Genomic DNA, 22,205 nt, shown 5'->3' with positions numbered 1-22,205 from the left:
CATAACAATTTAGTATACTAAAAGTATGATTGCAAGGTATTTCTAATGCAAATGTATTTCAAATACATTTTAGTATAGTGATTTTTCAGTGGGGTAACTATGTTACATTTTGGTGAAAAGGTGGATAATTTAGATTAATTTGTGTGATCATATTCGTGCAATCTGAAATATCTGTTTTGGAGGTGGACCTTCATGCTTAGGCTACTGGTTTTATAAAAAAACATATATTTTTGTATGATTAACATTGTATGAATTCATGTGAAATCACCACCTTGTTTTACATGAGACTGTTGGTTGGTTTTTACAGTCTTTACAACAGTTTTAACACGTTTACAGTGACTACACAATATAAGACTATGTATGAGACACAACAACAAACAGTCAGACACTAAAGAAAAAAACATTCTCACACACCCTTCCAGAAACCATTATCACTGTGACACCACACCTAAAATAATAAAGTTATTGTGCCCAATCTTCAATCTCCAGACAGCTGTTTACTGAAGAACTTTGCTATCTGATGGCATGATGCATCACACTTTTGAAGATCCAAAATAACTGTTAAAGAGACACACACCCTTCAAATGTAAAAAAAAAAAAAAAGCTGGAAAACCCCTAAAATGTGATTCTAATTTACTTTTACTTTGTCAGACACCTTTTTGCTGGGAAAATCCCTTTTATTACTCAGCATTTGAAAGATTTATTCATTTCAAGTAATATTTTCTTCACATTTTCTAAAGCTTAATCAAAACAAACTAACATACAACAATATATATATATATATATATATATATATATATATATATATATATATATATATATATATATATATATATATATATATATATATATATATATACATATATATATACATATATATATATATATATATATATATATATATACATATATATATATATATATATATATATATACATATATATAAAGCTATTAAGCATTTTAAAGCAGGCAATATTTACATGTCAGTCCTGGTGTTTTGAATTTTAGGAGGTGGACGGTGAGTCAGATGAAAATTAAAAACATTATTTTGTACCTAATGTAAAAAAAATAAAAAAATAAAATAAAATAAAACAAATAAAAAAAAAACCCTAAAATGTGATTCTAATTTACTTTTACTTTGTCAGACACCTTTTTGCTAGGAAAATCCCTTTTATTACTCAGCATTTGAAAGATTCATTCATTCATTTTCTAAAGCTTAATCAAAACAAACTAACATACAACAATATATATATATATATATATATATATATATATATATATATATATATATATATATATATATACATATATAAAGCTATTAAGCATTTTAAAGCAGGCAATATTTACATGTCAGTCCTGGTGTTTTGAATTTTAGGAGGTGGACGGTGAGTCAGATGAAAATTAAAAACATTATTTTGTACCTAATGTAAAAAAAAAAAAAAAAAAAAAAAACCTTAACCCCTAAGAGACTTTCAGAAGGATCAGGGATCAACTTATGTTCCCTGTTCCTATAGCAACGGGCACTCTGTCCTGAGTATCGGTCATCTTGTACACACTGATAACACTAATCTTAATTAATTCGATTCTCAAGGACAGGACAGGTAATCATTCACAACTATACAGGATTACTTGTCTTACAGTCTTGAAGATATATTATACTGTACGTGTGAAGATAGAATGCAACAGTATGTTTTTAGTGAGTTCCAGGTTTTTTTTTTTTTTTTTCATTTTCATTTTCCAAATATGAGGGATTTATATATATATATATATATATAGCAACCTAACTCAAATAAATGTAAATGAATAGAAGACAAATATATAAGTGTCTTGTTCCTTCTTGTTCTCATTCATATAGTTTTATATTATGCAGATTTGAATCCCAAAAATAAAAGTTTACGCTAAGTAAATTAGAGGATAATTCAGCACATTGAGACTCATGCAGACTTACACAAACTACTACAAATCGCAGAGCGACAGGAAACATTGGCATGCTTTTTAAATACTTAAAATATTTTTACATAAAATAAAAATCTACGTGAATATGACTAATCAGCCTCTAAACACAATGGAGTGAAAGCCACAAGTCTGGCTATTTTCAAGTTCAAATATTAGAAAGTCTTTTGGGGAGCAAAAGTGTGCTGACATTTTTGTGATTTTTGACTTATTTTTGTTGAGCACTATTGTATTAAATACAGTCTCCATTCGCAGTCACTACTGTATAATCTCTCATGTCACATGTCACATGAAAATGCTTTAAGAATTATATGCACAAATCAAATGTTGTCAGAATCACTTATTTATAGGTTACATGACTCATTTGTCCTCATTATACACTGTGCGAATAGAAAACTGTGGATGTTTAAACAGTGCAGAATGTCTAGGCCTTAAGTAAGTTATTAAGTGCCAAGAGACAAGCATGATAGCATATCTACTGAACTATTTAAGTTATTTAAAAGGTGTCAGCAGCCAAAATTGCACAAAAATATCTCAAAGTTTTTATTTGCATTACTGTTGCAAAGGTAAAACTAGGTAAAAATGTAAAAGACCTCATAAGATATATCACACTGTTTCTTAAGTTTTGTTCCATTGTGCTAAATAGCTTGCATAACAGCAATCCTGTTATTAATCATAAGCTTAATTTTGGCACATTAGGTATCAGTTTATCAAGTTGCATGTTTAATCTTAACAACGGTCTGAACCTTATCTGATTGCTTTAACTGACAATTCTGAAGGACAATTATGTAAAACTTTGTCATATCTGGTGTTGGTTCAAGGAAAGAGGATATAACAGTCAAATATGTGTTTGCAAAGAAAAAAAAAAAATATTTTCACTATATAGGAAATCAAAAAAAAAAAAGAAAAAAAAAGATAGATTAGAATAAACAACACAAATTTAGCAGATTTCTTAAACAAACACTTGCAGACATTTCATATGTTGCACATTGTGGTGAACTGCTACACGTACTATTGCTAAGACTCTCTGTTCCTATTTTTGTTTTCTCTCTGTTGTTGTCATTTGTTGGTTTGTGAAATATTATGGGTTTGTTCATGCTTTACTGTATATTGTCCCTTAATAATTGACTTATATTCCTATGAAATAGCTTCTGCTAAGAAGCCTGAAGAAATGCCACAGATGTTCATATCCATAGAGATGAAATATTCAATAACATTTTTTGTGATCAATAGTCTTGTTACAGCAACAAAGGCATATGATGTCACATACACTACCATTCAAAAGTTCAGTCACCTTAATGGTTTACACAAAAACATTAAGTAGCACAATTGTTCATAATAAGAAGAGATGTTTATTCAATAGCAAATCAGCATATTATGATTTCTGAAGGATCATGTGACACTGAAGACTGGAGTAATGATGCTGAAAATTCAGCTTTGAATCAAAGGAATGAATTATATTAAAAAAATATATATTCAAATAAAACACAATTGTTAAATTGTAATACTTTTTTCACAGCATTGCTGTTTTGTTTTTTCTTTGACCAAAAAAATGCAGCCTTGCTGAACATTTCAGACTTCTTTCAAAAACATAAAAAAGTGTATGGCCAAACAAGACCTACATGCTTCTTCATTCTTGTGTGATGAATCTTACCTGTCTGAACTGTTTTTCAGCAGTAAATGTAAGCTTCTCCAGTGGACTTGACTGAATGCATTTCAACAGGCTCTCTATGTCGAATGCACTGCACGGAAAGAAAAACAGCAAAGCAAAGAACAAGCAAAAAATACAAAACAGACCATATAAACTATTAATTATAAACAATACTGACTGTATAATGTTATATATTGCGTATGAATATGAACCGCACCACTGAAAAAAAGATAAATGAATTTGTTTTGCATTTGTGCAGACCATAGTTTAATGGTTATTTTATTAATGAGAGTCATCAGGGGTTTATCAGGTTTTGGTAGGTGTGTTCCATAGCGTCAGTAACACACCTTTGGCATAGTCTGCCCATCTAGTTAATGATCTATGAGCTGGATTGGCTTTTATCCATTCTGGTTGGCGGTGGAAACATCAGGCCAGATAAGACCCTGATCATCATCAGTATCACTTTATGTTTATCCAATGAGAGTGAGAAAGCCTTTCATTTCCTCCTGTCTTTCTCTACTGTACCAGAACAGGCAGAAGTCAAGCAGAGATCTCTCTGCTACCTGAAACTCCTTACATCCTCCTGCCTCCTTCTCTCCACTGGACATAACACTCCACACGCAAAGAAGTGCAGGACAACAAGAGAAATGCACTTCCACCGAAAGAGCTGGACTTGGTCCGTTTTATTGTTTACACTTGCTGTTTGCATGGTAGGTCTTCATATATTTTCTATATTTAATTTTACTGAGGGACAGAATCATCACATTACAACATATGTGAATCTCGTATGTGTGGAAATTGAAGGTTTTTGGCTGTGAATGTGTAGTTATATTCTACACTTTATAAGTTGGATATGGATCGGTAACATGAGTTGGAGTGATATTTGGTTCTTTTTCACAAACAGAAAATTGATCCACAAATGAATGTATGACTGTCTGTAAATTAATGTCTTTACAATAATGATATATTGAAATGCGTATGGATTTCCACATAGAGATTACAGGATAAAACATTTATGTTTATGGTCTTTGCCAGTGGTTAAATCAGATTTCCATTGATATACATCTAGACTTTACAATCTCTAGCTTTATTAAACACTTAATTGTGGCACAAAATAGATTTCTCATTTGATTTATTTGTGTATTATTTCAGATTGATCAAATTTTGTGAATGTGAAACAAATATCACCTCATACTCACACTCTTTCCTTACTGTGGAATGTAAGGCAGACAAATGCCATTTAATAAAAAAGTATCATGCATCTAAGAAAATATCATGTTTAGGCAAAAACTATGATCATATTAAGCTTTTCTAATGCCTCCATTGTAAGAGTATATTACAATATCCCAAGCTTGGAAAAGTAGTACAAAATTAATAACATCTTTAATCATAATGTAAATTCTTTGCTTAAAAAGTGTGGGCCCTCTATAAAAAGAAATGACATTGTTTAATAATTTAATTACATTTCATAATTTTTTTTATTAAGGATAAATTAATTACTATGAACAGTAGTCATTTGATTAATATTAGTTATTGCATCATATATTGTCATTCTGATAAATTATTGTTCCAAATTATTAAGAAAACATTTCACTTCCATTTTATAAGAAAAAATAATAATTTACAAATGCAGAGAAACTTTAAAAGCTGAATTTAGAAGAAAGATTATTACTGATGTGCTAAAGATTTACTTATACAGATTTATAGGATAACGTTAGGTTTACATAAATATCTTTATGTTTGTCATATTTCTGTTTATTGAAGGTTCTCGCAAGTGCTCAGCATGAACCAGGCTACTGCTCTTTCTATGAGGACTGTGGCCTAAACCCTGCCGTTGAGGGGTCTCTTATCCCACCTAGGGTTCCCTGTAAGGACTACAGAAAAGCTGTGAATGTCACAGGAGACCACTATGAACTTTTTAAATCTGTATGCCCGATGTTGGCCCACGGGGAGGGTAACACACTGGCCTGCTGCTCCATCAGACAGCTCACCGCTCTACAGAGCAGCCTGACGCTGTCCAAAGCTGTGCTGATCCGCTGCCCGTCCTGCGCCGACAACTTTGCGCACATGCACTGCGCCACCACCTGCAGCCCCAACCAAAGTCAGATTTTAAAGATTACGAAAACCGCAAACATCACGCAACCCACTGGCATTGTCAAGGAAGCTGTGGTGGGTTACGAGGCTTACGTATCCACCAACTTCTCCGATGCATCGTTTAGGTCCTGCAAAAACGTACGAATCCCCGCCACTGGAGGCTATGCCATCGCCACAATGTGTGGCCGCTATGGTTCGACACTGTGTACGCCGCAGCGCTGGTTAGATTTCCAGGGTGACTCGAGCAATGGACTGGCTCCTCTGGATATTAACTTCAAGCTCTTGTCAGACAGCCAGACCGCTGGACTCCCACCCGGAGCGGTTCTGTTTGCAGGAACAGCATTGAATTGTAATGAGACGACCCCGACAGGTGGCGAGGCCTGTTCCTGTCAGGACTGCGAACAATCCTGTCCAGCTGTACCACAGCCACCACCTTTACCAAAACCATTCATGATTGGTCGACTAGATGGTGTCCTTGTCATCAGCCTCACAGTCTTCTCCTGCATCTTTTTCCTTATAATGTGTTATGTAGTTTTAGAGTGCACTGTCCACATACGAAAGTCAAAGGGTACTCAAATGAGCATGAGCACTAAGGACCAAAACGAAAATGAGATTGAACATAAAATCAGTCCTAAAGATGTCACATGCTCTGATAAAGCCAGTCTTGCCACTCAGGAGTTCCTGGGGTCTCTTTTCCAGACCTGGGGAACCATAATGGCTCGATATCCTCTGATAGTACTCCCAGTCTGCCTTGTGGTTGTGTTGGTATTTGCAGTGGGAATAAAAGACATAGAACTCACAACAGATCCTGTCCAGCTCTGGTCAGCGCCCGAAAGTCGTGCCATGCGAGAGAAGTCCTTCCATGATGCACATTTTGATCCATTTTACCGCACCAATCAGCTGATCCTGACCGCTCCAGACAAGCCCAACCACTACTATGACTCCTTACTCTTCGGCGAGCAGAACTTCAGTGGCATCATTTCTAAAGGTGACATTACCTCAAATTAATTTATCATGAAAAGTGTCGAAAGCATACTATTCAAATGTATTCTCACAATGGAACAGAAGTAGTAACAGATCTTTTCTTCAGTATGTTCACCTGAGAACCTTGGCTCTGTCTTTTTATTGGAAGTGTCTGTTCCTAAATTCTCTTTTTTTGTTTGTGTTTTTTGAGAGGTCTTAAAAAATTTAATTTCAAGATCGGTTAAAATAATATTTAGACTGTTTAATGTGTTCACAATATCACTCACCCTAGCAGCGAACCACCAAAATCACATTCAAGCTCTGAAACACTGATTCAAAATAAAAGATTAGTACGTTTTGAAGCTTCTTTAAGCAGTTTCAAAGCAGTCATTACTAGTATATGGTATAGCTTTAGTATACTAGTATGTAATTGATCGCAATGCTTCCATTCTAAAAAAAAAGTTCTGTTCTTCAGCCATATTAAAATATAGGGTGCATTTCTTTCTCACAGATTTGATCATAGAGCTGTTGGAGCTTCAGCAGAAAATCCAGGCAATTGAATTCTGGTCGGATGGACTAAACCGCACTGCAAGTCTTAAAGATGTTTGCTATGCACCACTCAATCCAGACAACCCCTCGTTAACAGACTGTGCTGTCAACAGTCTGCCGCAGTACTTCCAAAATAGCATCGACAACCTGAATGCCAAAGCAAACATGACAGAGCTCGGCGTGACGAAAGAGGTGGACTGGAGGGACCACTTCATCTACTGCGTAAAGTAAGTCAGATATCTGTAGTCATCTCGTTACCTAGATTGCAGGTAATGTGTGTAGTATGAGTATAATCTGTACATGCTATGCCCATTCAGATATAGCCAGTGACTAGTTCCTATTTAGCATAATATCATACTATTACTATAATATAAAATAAATGTTAAGATATATAACTTATGAAAATTAACCATGGTTTTACTACAAATAAAACCAAAAAGCCATGGTTAATATAGCTAAACCAAGGTAACAACAAATTATGCTATGATAAATCAGTTACTGTATTAATGAGACAGTCATTGAAACATTCACTCAACCATTTAGATAACTCTAAGGAACAAAATGCCACCTACTGGGTCTGGCTTCATTTTGAAGTGTTTTTATTTGTGGAAGCGTTGCTCGTGTTATTCATATTATTCTTGTTTAATAAACTGCTTTATAAAAAAACAATATCATACTTACCACAATTATATTCTGTTTGCCCACAGCTCTCCGTTATCATTTAAAGACATCACTGCTCTTGGCATGAGTTGTATGGCAGACTACGGTGGCCCTGTTTTCCCCTTCCTGGCTGTAGGAGGATATGAGAGTAAGACACAAATCTGGTGGCTAGCATCTCACCATTATCTTAAAGATTCACTGGGCTGGCTTTCATTTTCTATTATGTTTTCAGATGAGGAATACATCTCTGCTGAGGCCCTGATCCTTACCTTCTCCCTGAACAATTACGCACGGACTGATGTTAAATTTAAGGTAGCTGAAGAGTGGGAAAGCAGGTTCCTTAAAATTGTGCAGGAGTATCAAAAAAACCCGAACACAAACTTCACATTTGCCTACATGGCCGAGGTGAGAAGCTGCTGACCATACTGTAATGATTAGAGATGTCAGTGTTTAACAGTTTCATAATCGAACTGTCTGGGTGCTCTGCAGAGGTCCCTAGAGGATGAGATAAACAGAACAACTGCAGAGGACATCCCCATATTCATGATAAGCTACGCTGTCATCTTCCTGTACATAGCCGTGGCTCTTGGGGAATATTCATCATGCAAGCGTATCCTGGTGAGTGCATCACAGAGTAGTTAATGGCTTACTGGGAATTAATAACAGTTAAACAAATAGATATAGATTCATTAGCTATAGAAATTTATTTTATAAACAATATATATATAAAACAGACTTCTTTTAAAATATACTTATGATGTCAAATAAATATTGACCATTGTTTTGTTTTTAAAATGGTCCTTTTAAATATTTCCAAAACTGTAAATGAAATTTGTACAGATGTGGAATAGTTATGATTTGAGGTCATAAAAGCATAATTAATAATAACTATAAAAGCTTTATAAAAATGTCTGTTAAAAAAGGTGCTGTTAAAGGTGCTGATAAGTAAAATGTAAAATTATTATTTTTATTATCATTATTATTATTATAAAAGAGTTTTAGATGGAGTATATATACACTAGCATGTCAGACTTGAGAACATGTCCATGTTCCAAAAGAATTTCAGATAAACTGGTCTAGTATGATGACAAGGTCATATTATTGCTCTCGCAGGTAGATTCAAAGTTCTTGGTTGGTCTGGGTGGTATTCTGGTCGTGGGCTGCTCTGTCATAGCCTCAATGGGTTTCTATGCCTGGATTGGGGTTCCGTCCTCTCTGGTCATTCTGCAGGTCGTACCTTTCCTTGTGCTTGCTGTGGGAGCTGATAACATCTTCATTTTTGTTCTGGAGTATCAGGTATGTTGTTTATTTCTTCACTTTTCTTCATTTTTGTTACACACTTTCTAGGGTCCACTTTAATCCCATTGGTTACTCTTAATCACACTCTTAATTGACATTTCTTAGCTACATTTGAATTTTTTTGTGTTTTATTCACTATATTTTACTGTAATACAGTATACTAAACAATATTTTAAAATCTTACCAACCCCAAACTTTTAGATGAATATAAGTGTTACAATTACATTCTATTTTAGAACTTAAAGATTACTTGACTATATGACTATAAATTCATAAAACCTGCTTCGTTTTCTCTCTTTTACATGTTTATTCTCTTTCAGAGAGATATGCGCAGACCAGGAGAGAAGAGGGAGGAACACATTGGGAGAGTTCTTGGAAATGTGGCTCCCAGCATGCTGCTTTGCAGTTTGTCTGAATCTGTTTGTTTCTTCCTGGGTGAGCATCTCATATTGATCTCAAACTCTTCTTCAACCAATAAAACACAAAAGAAAATATTTCAATACTTAACTGGGAACATTTATTATATTGCCTGACCTTTACTCACTAGTGCATGTCAACGAAACATGATGCAGCAGATCTGGACTATCTCAATTAAAGAGAGATATGATTCATGTAAAGTACAGGCAATATTACTATCGGCTCCCGAATGAGTCACATACAGTATAATGCAGTCGCTGGGTTCAGATTAATGAGGAAACATAAACGGCTGATTAAACACACTCTTGTTGTCTCTTTGCAGGTGCTTTGAGCACTATGCCAGCAGTGAAGTCTTTTGCCTTATATGCAGCACTGGCTGTGCTCATGGACTTCATTCTGCAGATGACTGCCTTTGTGGCTCTGCTCTCACTTGACGCTCGGCGACAAGATGCAAATCGTTGTGAGATAGCTTGCTGCGTCACTGTACATACTCCACACCCGTCTGAACCCAACCAGGGCATCCTTCTCCCATTAATGAAAAAATACTACGCCCCTGCACTGCTCCACCCTGTCAGCAGAGTATTAGTGGTACGTTCCTCCTTCACTAACAATGGTGTTAAAGTGTTTCATCAACTGCAGCCACTACAGGTCCCAGGGAGGACTTTTATTAACTAAAAAGATTCCACGATAAGATTTCGTTTTACAAGAAATTTGGAAAAGTTGGAAAATTGATTTGCAGTTGATCCCTGCTTTTCCGATGTCTTTTATTTACATGTATAGATTGGCTGGAATTTACCTTTGTGCCAGTTCAACACTAAATCAAGAATAAAGTAATGCATTTTAAAAGCTATAATATTTTAAAAAGAATTTAAAAAAAACAAAGCATTGAAAGCTAAATACATGCACATTTACATATAATTTTAACAGAACAAAGGAAGACTTTTTTTTCATTAAATATACATTTCATTATTATGTCTTGTTCTCATAGATGGTGGTGTTCCTTGCAATGTTCTTTGGCTGTGTGTTCCTCTTGTTCCATGTAAAAGTGGGCTTAAATCAGGAATTGGCCATGCCATCTGTAAGTACAGAAGTACCTAACACTCTACTAGTATACAATAAAAAATAAAACAAATGCCATTTAAAAAAAAAATAATAATAATTAGTTACAGTGTTGACTTTCTCTCATCATCTGTGTGTACATATATCAAAAGGACTCCTACATGTTGGACTACTTCGCATACCTCTATAAGTATTTCGAAGTTGGTGTGCCAACGTATTTTATCACGACCAAAGGGTTCAATTTCACCAGTGAGGAGGGCCTAAACGCAGTGTGTTCCAGTGTGGGGTGTGACCAGTTCTCTTTCACCCAGAAGATCCGATACGCCACTGAGTACCCTGAGCGGTGAGCACTATATATCTACATAAAAGCACTATATAAAATGTACCCCACAATAAATAAGTGTAAAATGCACATTATTTAAATATGACTTTTTTATTTGAAAAACATTGGCCTGTAAATACAAGAAGCATGTGTGAGCACCAATATACTATATTTGGTGTTCTGGTATAGTACATCACTACTCTTTACCTCATTATGCCAATCACATCAGACCTTGAACTTACTGATTTGTTATCGATCTTAAAAGTTCACAGTGACACGGTCCTGTCAAGATACCAAGTATTATTGCAAAGAATTATGAGGACCAAATCGCTATATATAGAGCTGCTGATTAAAACTAAAATCATGCTGATTGCTCTAGATCTTACTTGGCAATCCCAGCATCCTCCTGGGTGGATGACTATATCGACTGGCTGAACCCTGGATCCAAATGTTGTCGTATCTATACGACTGGCGCAAACATAGGCGAATTTTGTCCTGCCAATGAGAGTACGTCTTTCTATGTAATTTAGCAGTTTACATTTAAAGCCTTGTTGTTTATTATGTGTGTGTGTTTCCATGCAACATTCTTAGAGAACTAAAAATGAACGTATTTTGACAGCGGGTATCTTCACGTGTGCCAAGAAGTGTATGAGTGCCCCCCAAAATGGGGTTCTGCGACCTAGTGTTGAGGATTTTAACAGATTCCTGCCAGACTTTCTTAGCAACAGACCTGATCTACAATGTCCAAAAGGGTAAGAAAAGCAACTAAACCAGACACATGAAAGATTGAACAGAATGAGTGTTTAGAATAAAACATGTTCATATGCTTTCGTTTCCAGTGGTTTGGGAGCTTATGATAAAGCTGTGGTTAGAGACAAGGAAACAGGGGAAATAATAGGTGAGAAACATGAATGAATTGTATGTGTTTGAACAATTTGGATTCGGCTTCTAAAGCAGTGGTTCTCTGGACCATGGACTTCTAGACCTGGAAATTATTAATTTGGCATTTTTATAATGAATATACATTTGTATAGCTATGCCAAGCATGAAATGTATTCCTTATCCTTAATTCTCCAGTAAAAAAAAATAAAAATAAAAAATTGAATGGCTGGAAAAGTCATGAGGCCTAAAATATTATTGTGAACAATAGGGAAACTTGTACTGAAACCGGTTGAGAATCACCATTTTATCAATAAAATAGAATAGAGCTTAGCTGTTTCTGGTTTATGAGTAAAGTCTGTTGTTAATATTACTGGATAAAACGTTAATGTTAATGTTAATGTCGTATCTCAAGTAATGTTGCTAAAGATTTGCGAAGCCGCAACAGCTAGAACAGCTGCTATCAAGCAAATAAACCCACATCCTTGTGGTTGTTGTAGTCCTTCTTAAGTGACTTGTTCACCATGTTTGAGGTATGACTGTAATTTCTGTTAAAGAATGAAACGTGACAAAGCCACAGACTCTAGTTTACTCATAAATTAGTTTTTGAGGCCTACAATAAAGCAGCTCATATAAAACACATTTAGGGGTCTGATTCATTCTGGCATCTCGCTACTTTTCAGCGTCTCGGTTCATGGCCTACCACACTCCTCTGGTCAACTCTCAGGAGTTCACGGCAGCGCTGGAGAAGGCCAGAGAACTGGCGCATGATATCACACTGACCATGAGGAACGTCACCGGCACCTCTCAAGACTTTGAGGTCTTCCCATACACGTAAGTGTCCACTTCTGATCCTCCCTTATCTTTCTACATTTGCCATCCTCACCCTTGCTGCTTCTTCTCCGGGATAAGATAAGAAGCAATAATCCGTTCATGTAATTCTATTGAATGATAACGTGTCCTTGAGCTACTTCATAAATTGCAAAACAGCATCACGGATCCTAGAGCTACTTACATATTTTTCTGCCTACTAAACTATACTGTGTGTAGCAGAGATGTCACGCACCTATTTTAAAAAAAAAAATGGCACCAGTGAAAAAAAAAAAAAAGTGTGCTTAATTGAACTGAATGTGCACTTTGTAGTGGACTTAAAATCTTAAACTCTTCTTGACACCGACTCTCTGATCTTTTATTTCCCAGTGTGACGTATGTGTATTACGAGCAGTATCTGACCATCGTGAATGAGGGTTTGTTCAACATTGCCGTGTGTCTGATCCCCACATTCGTGGTGTGTTGTATCCTGCTCGGCATGGACTTGAGATCAGGCTTTCTGAACCTGCTCACCATAGTGATGATCACTGTGGATACGGTCGGTGTCATGACGCTGTGGGGCATCGACTTCAACGCTGTGGCGCTTATCAACCTTGTGACGGTGAGTAGTTCAGAGAGACACTGCATGGTCTGCATGTTTGCAGTTCTTATCACCGCTCACAGTAGTCAGGAACGATCTATAACATTCTCATCTCATTATGTTTTTCAGGCCGTCGGTATATCAGTGGAGTTTGTGTCTCATTTAACACGCTCATTTGCACTCAGTATTCGCCCCACGAAGGTGGAGAGGGCAAAGGAAGCCACAGCTAACATGGGCAGTGCAGTGAGTACCATAACTTCCTCAGTTATGCATTAGTTCATATGTTGTTCAGTTGTTGTGTTGTTTCATGAGTGCGTGTGTTGTCTTTTTTCCAGGTGTTTGCTGGAGTTGCGATGACCAATCTGCCAGGAATAGTGGTGTTGGCATTAGCTAAAGCACAGCTCATCCAGATCTTCTTCTTCAGACTCAATCTGGTCATCACTCTGCTCGGCCTGGTCCACGGCCTCATATTTCTGCCCGTGCTGCTCAGTTTCTTAGGTATGTATAGTTGCTTAAATGTGCAGTCTTTATACACATGGTGCTCAATCCCAAAGGGTTTAAGTTCAAAGAGACTAGGTATTGTAATTGTACTGGTTTTAAGCATCCCAACATGCAAATACAAAATTGATGAAACTATGCAGGAAACATCCAGTAAGAACAGATAAGGGACAGAGAGGTATCAAACATGTCAGAACAAGAGCTGGATCCATGAAGGATGACACTTTTTATTTTATTTTTTGACATTACCACAGACCACTTGATAAAGTAAATGCAAAATGAGGCGATTTGAATAGTTACACAGTTTGAAGTGGTGTTTAGAAATTAAGTATGACAGTATAATACAGTAGTCATTTAATATTGGCACATTATCAAATAATCTGTTATACAGTGTTATGTATGTATTATTTATATAACATGTTATTTATAAAAATGTTGTATATTGACATTTTTTTGTTCTTATATTTCCGTTTTAAATGTAGTTTAAAATAATTTAGTAACAGTATATGCTTTTGTATTTTTATATATATTATATTTAGTAAGTTATTTTTAGTTTTCCGTCATTTTAGTACCTTAACCTCAGCTTATTTTATGTCCAAGTTTTTTCATCCGATATTTTATTTTAGCTTTATTTTAATTACTTGTAGTAATTTTAGGGCTGCAAAAGGATTCATTGCGATGATTATTTTCAATAATATTCAATTACAATAAAAGAGTAAGTTAAATTTAGTACAGATTACAATAAAAGACTATGTAGCAAGCACTAGTATTCCATTCCAAACACTTGGAGCAACCAAAGAAAATCTGGTGTATTAGAACAAGGGTTTGATTAAACAAAGCTCCTCTGTCTGTGTCGCTCAGGTCCTGGTGTGAACAACGCCATTCTGCTACAGATTCAAGAGAAGAAAGCCAAGGAAATGGAACTCAACAGCAAAGCTACATATGACAACATTAGCTTCGAAAACCATGAAAAGTCAAACAGCGAAATCCCTGTGGAGCCCTCAAATCCAGTAAAGGCTGACAATGTCCCCAAGGCCGCCCAAGAGCCCAGCGAAATTGAAATTGACATTATGTAGCTCAAGACCTCTTACAAACTGCTCTCCCTCTTCCTTACAGTTTGTTAGCCTCTACTTCTACATTGAATTGGTAGTATGAGTTTCCTCCAAATGAAGGAATCACCTGCTATTACACAACTGCATGTGAGACCTGAGGAGAAAAGAAATATGAGCAGAATCTCATCCTGCTATGTCAGCTCTATGCCTCATGTCTGAGGACACTATAGCATTGTGTTACTGCTATAAAATGGTCTATCGCCTTCTGAAGATGTTCATGGGAGATACTCAGCTTGTCAGTCCTTCTCCATCATCTCTAGCGGTGTTTATTTTGCCCAGGTCACACCTAACACAAAGTGATAATGCATACAAATGAGGAGCTGAATTCCTCTGTTAGAAATAAGGAAATTAGTATAATAGATTCAAATTGTTTTACTTTTGTATTGTGCAATATTTGTTAAATGTTATATTTAATTTTGTTGTTGTTTAGGTTTTATATTGTCATTTTTGCATGCGACTAATTGTATTGTTGAGGACAGAAACACTTAACTTTGAAAAGCGAGTAATGCAACACAAATAACACTCCAGTATAAAGAGCATTTATGCTCTTGTATTATAAGCACACTGTCTGTAATATTATTAAATGCACTGTGTGTATTTCTACATTCTGTATAAACTCATTGAATGTTCAAAATTATCTGAATAGTTCAATATCTCAACTTGGCATTCAAAGTTTACCGTTTACTGTTAAAGTAAACATAACGCACTTTTACAGCAGTTTATTGGCTGTATGTAGGCAGACTGGGAACCTTTTTTGTATATTTTAGGGTAAATATTTACAAATATATAAACACAAAACTATACTTAACTGGAATATTGCTCTCGCATATGAATATTAAATTATCTAGCAAGTATTCAAAATAAATTTTACAGTAAATCAAAACTCACATTTATCGTCACGTATCTTCTTTATTAAACATTTGTGCAATGAAAAACAAGTTTAATACAGGCACACAACTGAGTCTAACTTACACTGCATAGACAAAAAGGAATTTAATATATTCTAATCCAAAATCAAATCTGAATGAAAACCACAGAAAATAATGACACGCAGGACAAATTTAATATATTAAAGTACAGAAAATTGTGCAAACAAAGCACCTGTGATAAAAATGTGCAATTCTTATGTTCCCACACACAAACCCGCACGTACACAAAGACTTTAACCTAGAAATCTGCTACTCTCTGGTTAATAGTGCTGCTTAAGGGAAATCTCTCTCGCTCTCGCTCACGCACATGCACTCATTCACCGGTGCAGAGTTCACCGAGGTCAAAGGTGATACTTGGAGGAAAAACAAGGGCATCGTTTCTAAAAATGTATATCTTTTATGTATTAATTAGCATAGCTATCAGCAATAAAATGAATGTCCCAAACACACAAGTCTATAAAGATAATCATAAACCTATAAAGACTGAAAGACTCTACTGTGTATCTTGGCTGATTTCCTTGTATCAAAAAAAAACATTGACCCAATTGCCATCTAGTGGACATTTGTTGTGCTGTCACAAAGTAAACTTTCCATACATACCTCCAGTGCAGATTTGGGCTTGTTATAAAAAATAATTCTGTTTAATGACTAGATTTCACATTTTTAGAACCATTTTCCAAAATGTAACTCTCTTGTCTGACTGTCAAACGACCAATCCACAACCTGATGGGTGATTTATGAAATGCAGCCGATATTGATCCATTAATGACCATGTAGAACTGAAGCACTTAGTTCCCTCATCCATGAAATACTGTCTCGAACTGTGTGTTTAAGGGTGCTTATTCATAGCAAGAGAAGCTTTAGTCTGTCCTAACATCAGTAACTCAGAATCTGGGTGGACGTCCCATCCAGAGGTCAGCATGTAAGAGGCCTCTGTTCACGAGCCTTCAAACTCACTCTCTTTTTCCTCCTAACAGAGACAGTGCAGAACAAAGAAACATGGGATATAAACACTGGTTTATGTTTTTACAGTTGGTCCAATATAATTTGAATTTTTGTTAACTTTATTATTGATGATTGAATGGGAAGTTGATTTGACAAATTATCATTAATTTCAGTAACACTTTATTTGAAGGTGTTCTTGTTACACATATTAAATGTACTTGCTATTATAATAACAATTAATTATGCATAATTACATGCAAGTAACCAAAAGTCAAACCCTAATCCATTCCTAACTGTATAGCAAGAACATGTAGTTAATTAATATTAGTCAGTACTTAAATGTATAATTATACTGGAACAAGGACACCTTAAAATAAAGTGTAACCTTAATTTCTGACCATCATAGAATTTGATTTGTTCCCCCTTTTTAATGGGAACAACAAAGTTGTTGAAAAATTGTCACATTTGTTTGATGCTATAATATTTATTTACTTTTTAAATGAGGTCTAATAGTTTTGGACAAAAAAAAAAAAAGAAAAAAAAACACGGATTGCACTTGCACCTTGTGAAAGATATGTTTGATTCATAAATGTTTGGTTGTGTACCCAAGAAAAATAAGTTTTATTATCAGTGTAAAAAATAAAATAAAAATAAAATAAAAAAAACATTTACTTGTTTGTGTAAATGTACTTTTGGAATCAATAACAAAGAAATGAAAGAAAGAAAGAAAATGCAAAAAAATAAATAAAAGCACAGCAAAACAAAACAAACACACAAAGCAAAACAAAATTTAACAAAACACAACACTGCACTTGCACCTTGTGAAAGTTTTGTTTAGTTCAAACCTTTTTGGCTGCGTAACCATGCATTTCCAAAGAGCAGCATAGAGTGCTAACAGAAAGCCTATGAACACTGCTGCGGCAATCGCACCTGCAAACACACACACACACACACACAACTGTTACACTGCTGTCTGCAGTCTAAAAAAAATTTGTTCACAGAGCCACATAATCTGTATCCTCTACCCAGAGATGAGATCATTAACAGTGATATAGAGCGTGTCAGGCTGCTGATTCATTGTCTTCACTGTAAAACCACTGGTATTTCCAGTGAAAATGCAGCCTGGACACTTTGGTACTGTTTGTAAACATCTCCTATTTATGAAATATCACAGCTGCGTTATATCCTGATCTCAGGCATGTGAAAGGTCAAAGGTCCCACTCAATGGAAAAGAACAGTCAGCGTGTTTTTCATCAAGGAGACTAACCCTGACAATCAAAACATATATAGACATAAACGGTGTGTGTTTAAAGAGATATTTGGTGTAATGAGGAAACAGGGGAGGTGGAAAATTCCAGTGATAACTTGGAAACCTGTTTGAGCCTGTGAGCGGAGAAGCAGAAGCAGGGAAATCAACACTGAACTATGATTTAACACTCAATATTCACCTTCTCTTCAACATGCTGCTCTTTAGATTAGTTCTTTAAAACAAATCCAATCTCTAATGACAGATCAAGTATTTGTGAACAGTTTAAGAGATGATCAGATATTTCTGATGAATTTTATAGTAGCAAATATATGCAGTGCAATATATATGCAATATTTTATGCAGTGAAATTTAGATAAAGTCTCACATTGTGTGGTCAATAAATGACATTAGCATAAACATTTAGTAAACAAATGAGTTTATACTGTCAAGAAATGATCTGTTTATCCTCTGACACTCTGTCCAGAAATCCCAAGTGTTTAATAACAATTCAGCAGCTTCCTTTCTCACAGACCCACACAACCTCGAACACTTCTCAGTACAACCAGATTTCTCTGTATATGGTTTCTGAAATGTATATGCCATTTTTTTTTTTTTTTTTTTTTTGAGAATTCATTGAGTTTGATATTTTTACACAAATAATCCCTTGCCATTACTTCCTGGAAAAATGACAAACAAGTTGTAAAATCAAATGATTCATTTCAAACTTGATTTCCACTCTTCTCAGAACATGAAGAGCAAAAGACAAACGTCATCCACTGAAAAAAAGAGTGTAAAGAGTGGAGAGGTTTTTGTGGATAGTGAAGTCATGTGGGAGTCACACACAAAAAGTTTTAAGTCATAAAAAACCACTCTGTCAGCAAAGGAGAGTTTGGATGGACTAATAAGAAAGTTATTAAAATATATATGTATAAATGTACTTACATTTGGAATTAAATATATAACAAACAAGGTAGGACTGATGAGATGTGGGCAAAGACTTGCAGAATGAGAGTGAGGAAGGCAATAATAAAAGAGGAATGGCTGACAGGTTCAAGCTGTCTCTTCTGTTATAATGTGAGGTTTATCTCAGAGCTGGCTGATTTGGTTCATGGCATAAAACTCATTAAGTGTTTTTGTAAATGCCCAAGGAGAAAATGAATTGAGAGATGTGCATTGTTCAAAGGTTTGGGGTCAGTATGATTTATTTAAATTTTTAAAAAAATATATATATACAGTGTTCCTGTAGCTCAATTGGTAGAGCACTGCACTATCAAGGGCAACATGATAGGTAAAAATCAATAGCTTGAAAGCACTATATATATATATATATATATATATATATATATATATATATATATATATATATATATATATATATATATATATATTTGTAAAACCTGAGATTTTTTTATGATTCTTTGATTAAAACATTCAAAACAACTAGTGGTCAACCGATATATATGCCGATATTTGGCATTTTTCAAATATCAGCATTAACCAATAAATTTTTCTTCTTAGTAGATTTGTGAGAAATACCTTTCCATCTAAAGTACGTCTTTTTTTAAGAAAATCCATTGTCAAATTATTTCAAATTTCTTAGATATTAATAATACTAATTTTGGCTTTATATATTTTATATAAATAAATCAAATCAGCTACCGGCCCCCTTCTTTCCAAGATATCGGCAGTCAAAAACACATATCGGTCAACCACTAGAAACAACCGCATTTATTTGAAATAAATCTTTTGCAACACTATAAATGTCTTTACTATTACTTTTCATCAATGTAATGTAGCCTTGCTCAACAAAGTATTTAAAAAAAATTATAATAATTAAAAAAAAATCTTACTGTACCCAATCTTTTGAATGGTAATGTTGATTAAAAAAAAAAATTAAAAAAAAGTAATCGGTCACTGTTGCACTCTGTTGTGACTATCAGAACAGAACTGATACTAAGATTGTACCTGGTATGATTCCACTCTCTCTGTTCATGGGGGTCTCAGCAAGAGGGGGTGGACTGCTAGCTGCAGAGCCTTTAGAGACAATGAAGATTATGTAAAAGCATGAATATACAAACAAATCATTAAAATTATGCAGTTAAGGCTGTTTGATGTACTACCATTTCTATCGGAGTTGGAGCGGAGCCATGAAGACACAGGGGAAACTATCTGGAGAGAAAAAAACAACAGGCTATTCAATGAAAAAATTATGGTTGGGGCTCGATTTTATCATTTAGGAACTGAATGAATTGCAAAAAGTGAGTGTTAATATCCCCAAGATTTACACACCCTCATGTCATCCAAGTTGTATATACACAATCGAATACAATCAGGGTTAAGTTTTAAAAAGTCCTGGCTCTTTCAAGCGTTATAATGGCAGTGAATTACAATCAAGATTTTAAAGCCCAAAAAGTGTGTCCATCCATCATAAAAAGTGCTCCACGTGGCTCTGGAGGGATAATAAAGACCTTCTGAAATGTAAGATGCATTTTTGTCTAAAAAAAAATATGCATATTTAAAAAACTAAACTAAATTAGAAGTGTAAAATAAGGATTTGTAAAGGAAAACGTTGGAGGACTGGTTTTCCTTCGCTGCAAACAAAGCTTGGTTCTCACGAGACTCACATATTCTCACAACCGACGTCACCTGCTGGAATGTCACTTTCTCGTAAACGTGAGTGCGACATTTCACGGAAGCTAGAAAGTTTATAAAGTTATAAATATAGATATTTTTCTTACACAAACACATCAATTCACTTTAGAAGGTTTTTTTTTAACCCCCAGGAGCTGTGTGAAGGACTTTTTTATAATGGATGGATGCACTTTTTCAGGCTTTAAAATCTTGATCCCTATTCACTGCCATTATAAAGCTTGGAAGAGCCAGGAAAATCTGAATATATCTCTAAATATATCATTCGTCTGAAAGAAGAAAGTCATATACACCTGGGAAAGTTTGAGGGGTGAGTAAATAATGGGGTAATTTCATTTATGGATGAATTTTTTACACTTCAAATATCATAAGAGAACTATGATTAGTGGGGAAGGGTTAAATAAGTAATTATAAGGTGACATTACATAAGAAAGTAAGTTGTTTCAAAAGTGTGGCTACATTGTGATGGATAACTGTAAAGAATTTTTTTTTTTTTTATCTTTCCACTGAAACCTGACTGTGTGGATGCAGCCATCACACCAGAGCAAGATTTCCTATACGGATGTCACTGTAGACATTACCGTTCCACATGTATACTTCTCACTTATGATTAATCTATTAAGTGGCAGAAAATGTCTGGTAAGATAAAGTCATGTGATTCCAACATGGCAGCTCCAATGAAGGGAGACCTGCCCCACAGCAAGTATTTATCAAATGCAAGTATACATCATTTTTTAATTTATCTGTCAAAAGTAGTATTCATTTCTTCAGAGGTAAAACTGTGGAAAAAGTTACTTGTGCATCTGTAGATCCTATCCAGGCACTGAAATGTGACAGTAAGCGAGAGGAGCGTGTCCCAGCAATGTTAACAAAGATAAGAAACTATGCTATTACTGAAAGTTTCCAAAATATGCTGGAAGACAGGAAATGAGAGAGAGAGAGAGAGAGAGAGAGAGAGAGAGAGAGAGAGAGAGAGAGAGGAAACAAGAGATTTCCCTAAGAAGTCTTCCTTCTCAAACATATGATCTGTGCTGTAAATGCAGTCTCTCAAAATGTACCTTTACTTCACTGAATACTAATAAAAAACCAAAGTGTCATTCTGAAACACCAACCTAATTTGCAATAAAACTGTATTTTCCTTATCATAAAAAAGGTCCAGTATTTGAGAGCTTGTAAACAGGTGGAGCATTTAAAACAGTTTAGTGTTGCATTGCATTGTTTCTCGAGTGTTTGCTTGTACCTGTGTGAGATTGTGGTCCTGTGGTTCTTTTTGAACAGAGCTGTTGTTGTTTCCCACCTCCGTCCACATCTTTCAGCGAGTGTTTGTTTTTCCTCCCGTGATCATCACGAGTCACCCAGAATAAACAAAGCAAACTTGTGAATGAGGCTAAAACAGACAATCTAAAATCCCCCTTAGCTCACTTTTAAAATGGGCGGGGTTAGTTTAACTCGTGGGCGGGGCAACAACCCGGTCATTCGCCTCTACAGATATGCTTGTGTTGCCAATTTAGCAATTTTTTTGCTAAATTTAGCAACTATTCAGACGACCCTTGCAACTTTTCTTAC

At 35.2% G+C, this 22,205-nt stretch overlaps 1 protein-coding gene across 1 annotated transcript; it reads left to right on the top strand.

Moving 5' to 3' along the window:
- The first annotated feature begins 3,900 nt into the window (after window positions 1-3,900).
- LOC113107748 (NPC1-like intracellular cholesterol transporter 1) lies at window positions 3,901-15,504 on the top strand. The gene is made up of 19 exons (XM_026270443.1): window positions 3,901-4,314; window positions 5,369-6,686; window positions 7,173-7,437; window positions 7,918-8,018; window positions 8,103-8,275; window positions 8,360-8,488; window positions 8,984-9,166; window positions 9,490-9,604; window positions 9,909-10,174; window positions 10,575-10,664; window positions 10,798-10,988; window positions 11,347-11,474; window positions 11,587-11,719; window positions 11,807-11,865; window positions 12,530-12,680; window positions 13,047-13,278; window positions 13,387-13,500; window positions 13,593-13,755; window positions 14,617-15,504. Exons 1-19 carry the CDS (start codon window positions 3,979-3,981, stop codon window positions 14,829-14,831), a joined length of 4,362 nt encoding a protein of 1,453 aa, XP_026126228.1. The 5' UTR covers window positions 3,901-3,978; the 3' UTR covers window positions 14,832-15,504.
- The last annotated feature ends 6,701 nt before the right edge of the window (window positions 15,505-22,205 follow it).

The sequence above is a fragment of the Carassius auratus genome, chromosome 8 (assembly GCF_003368295.1).
Source record: "Carassius auratus strain Wakin chromosome 8, ASM336829v1, whole genome shotgun sequence".
In the NCBI taxonomy this organism is placed as follows: Eukaryota; Metazoa; Chordata; class Actinopteri; order Cypriniformes; family Cyprinidae; genus Carassius; species Carassius auratus.
Note: the sequence above shows the minus strand (reverse complement) of the source record. Positions and strands in the feature narration are given on the sequence as shown.

Coding starts and splice junctions, on each gene's coding strand:
- LOC113107748 (XM_026270443.1), top strand. CDS start 3,979: ATGATCTATGAGCTGGATTGGCTTTTATCCATTCTGGTTGGCGGTGGA. Junction 9,167..9,489: donor TTTTTGTTCTGGAGTATCAG/GTATGTTGTTTA, acceptor ATTCTCTTTCAG/AGAGATATGCGCAGACCAGG. Junction 9,605..9,908: donor ATCTGTTTGTTTCTTCCTGG/GTGAGCATCTCA, acceptor GTCTCTTTGCAG/GTGCTTTGAGCACTATGCCA.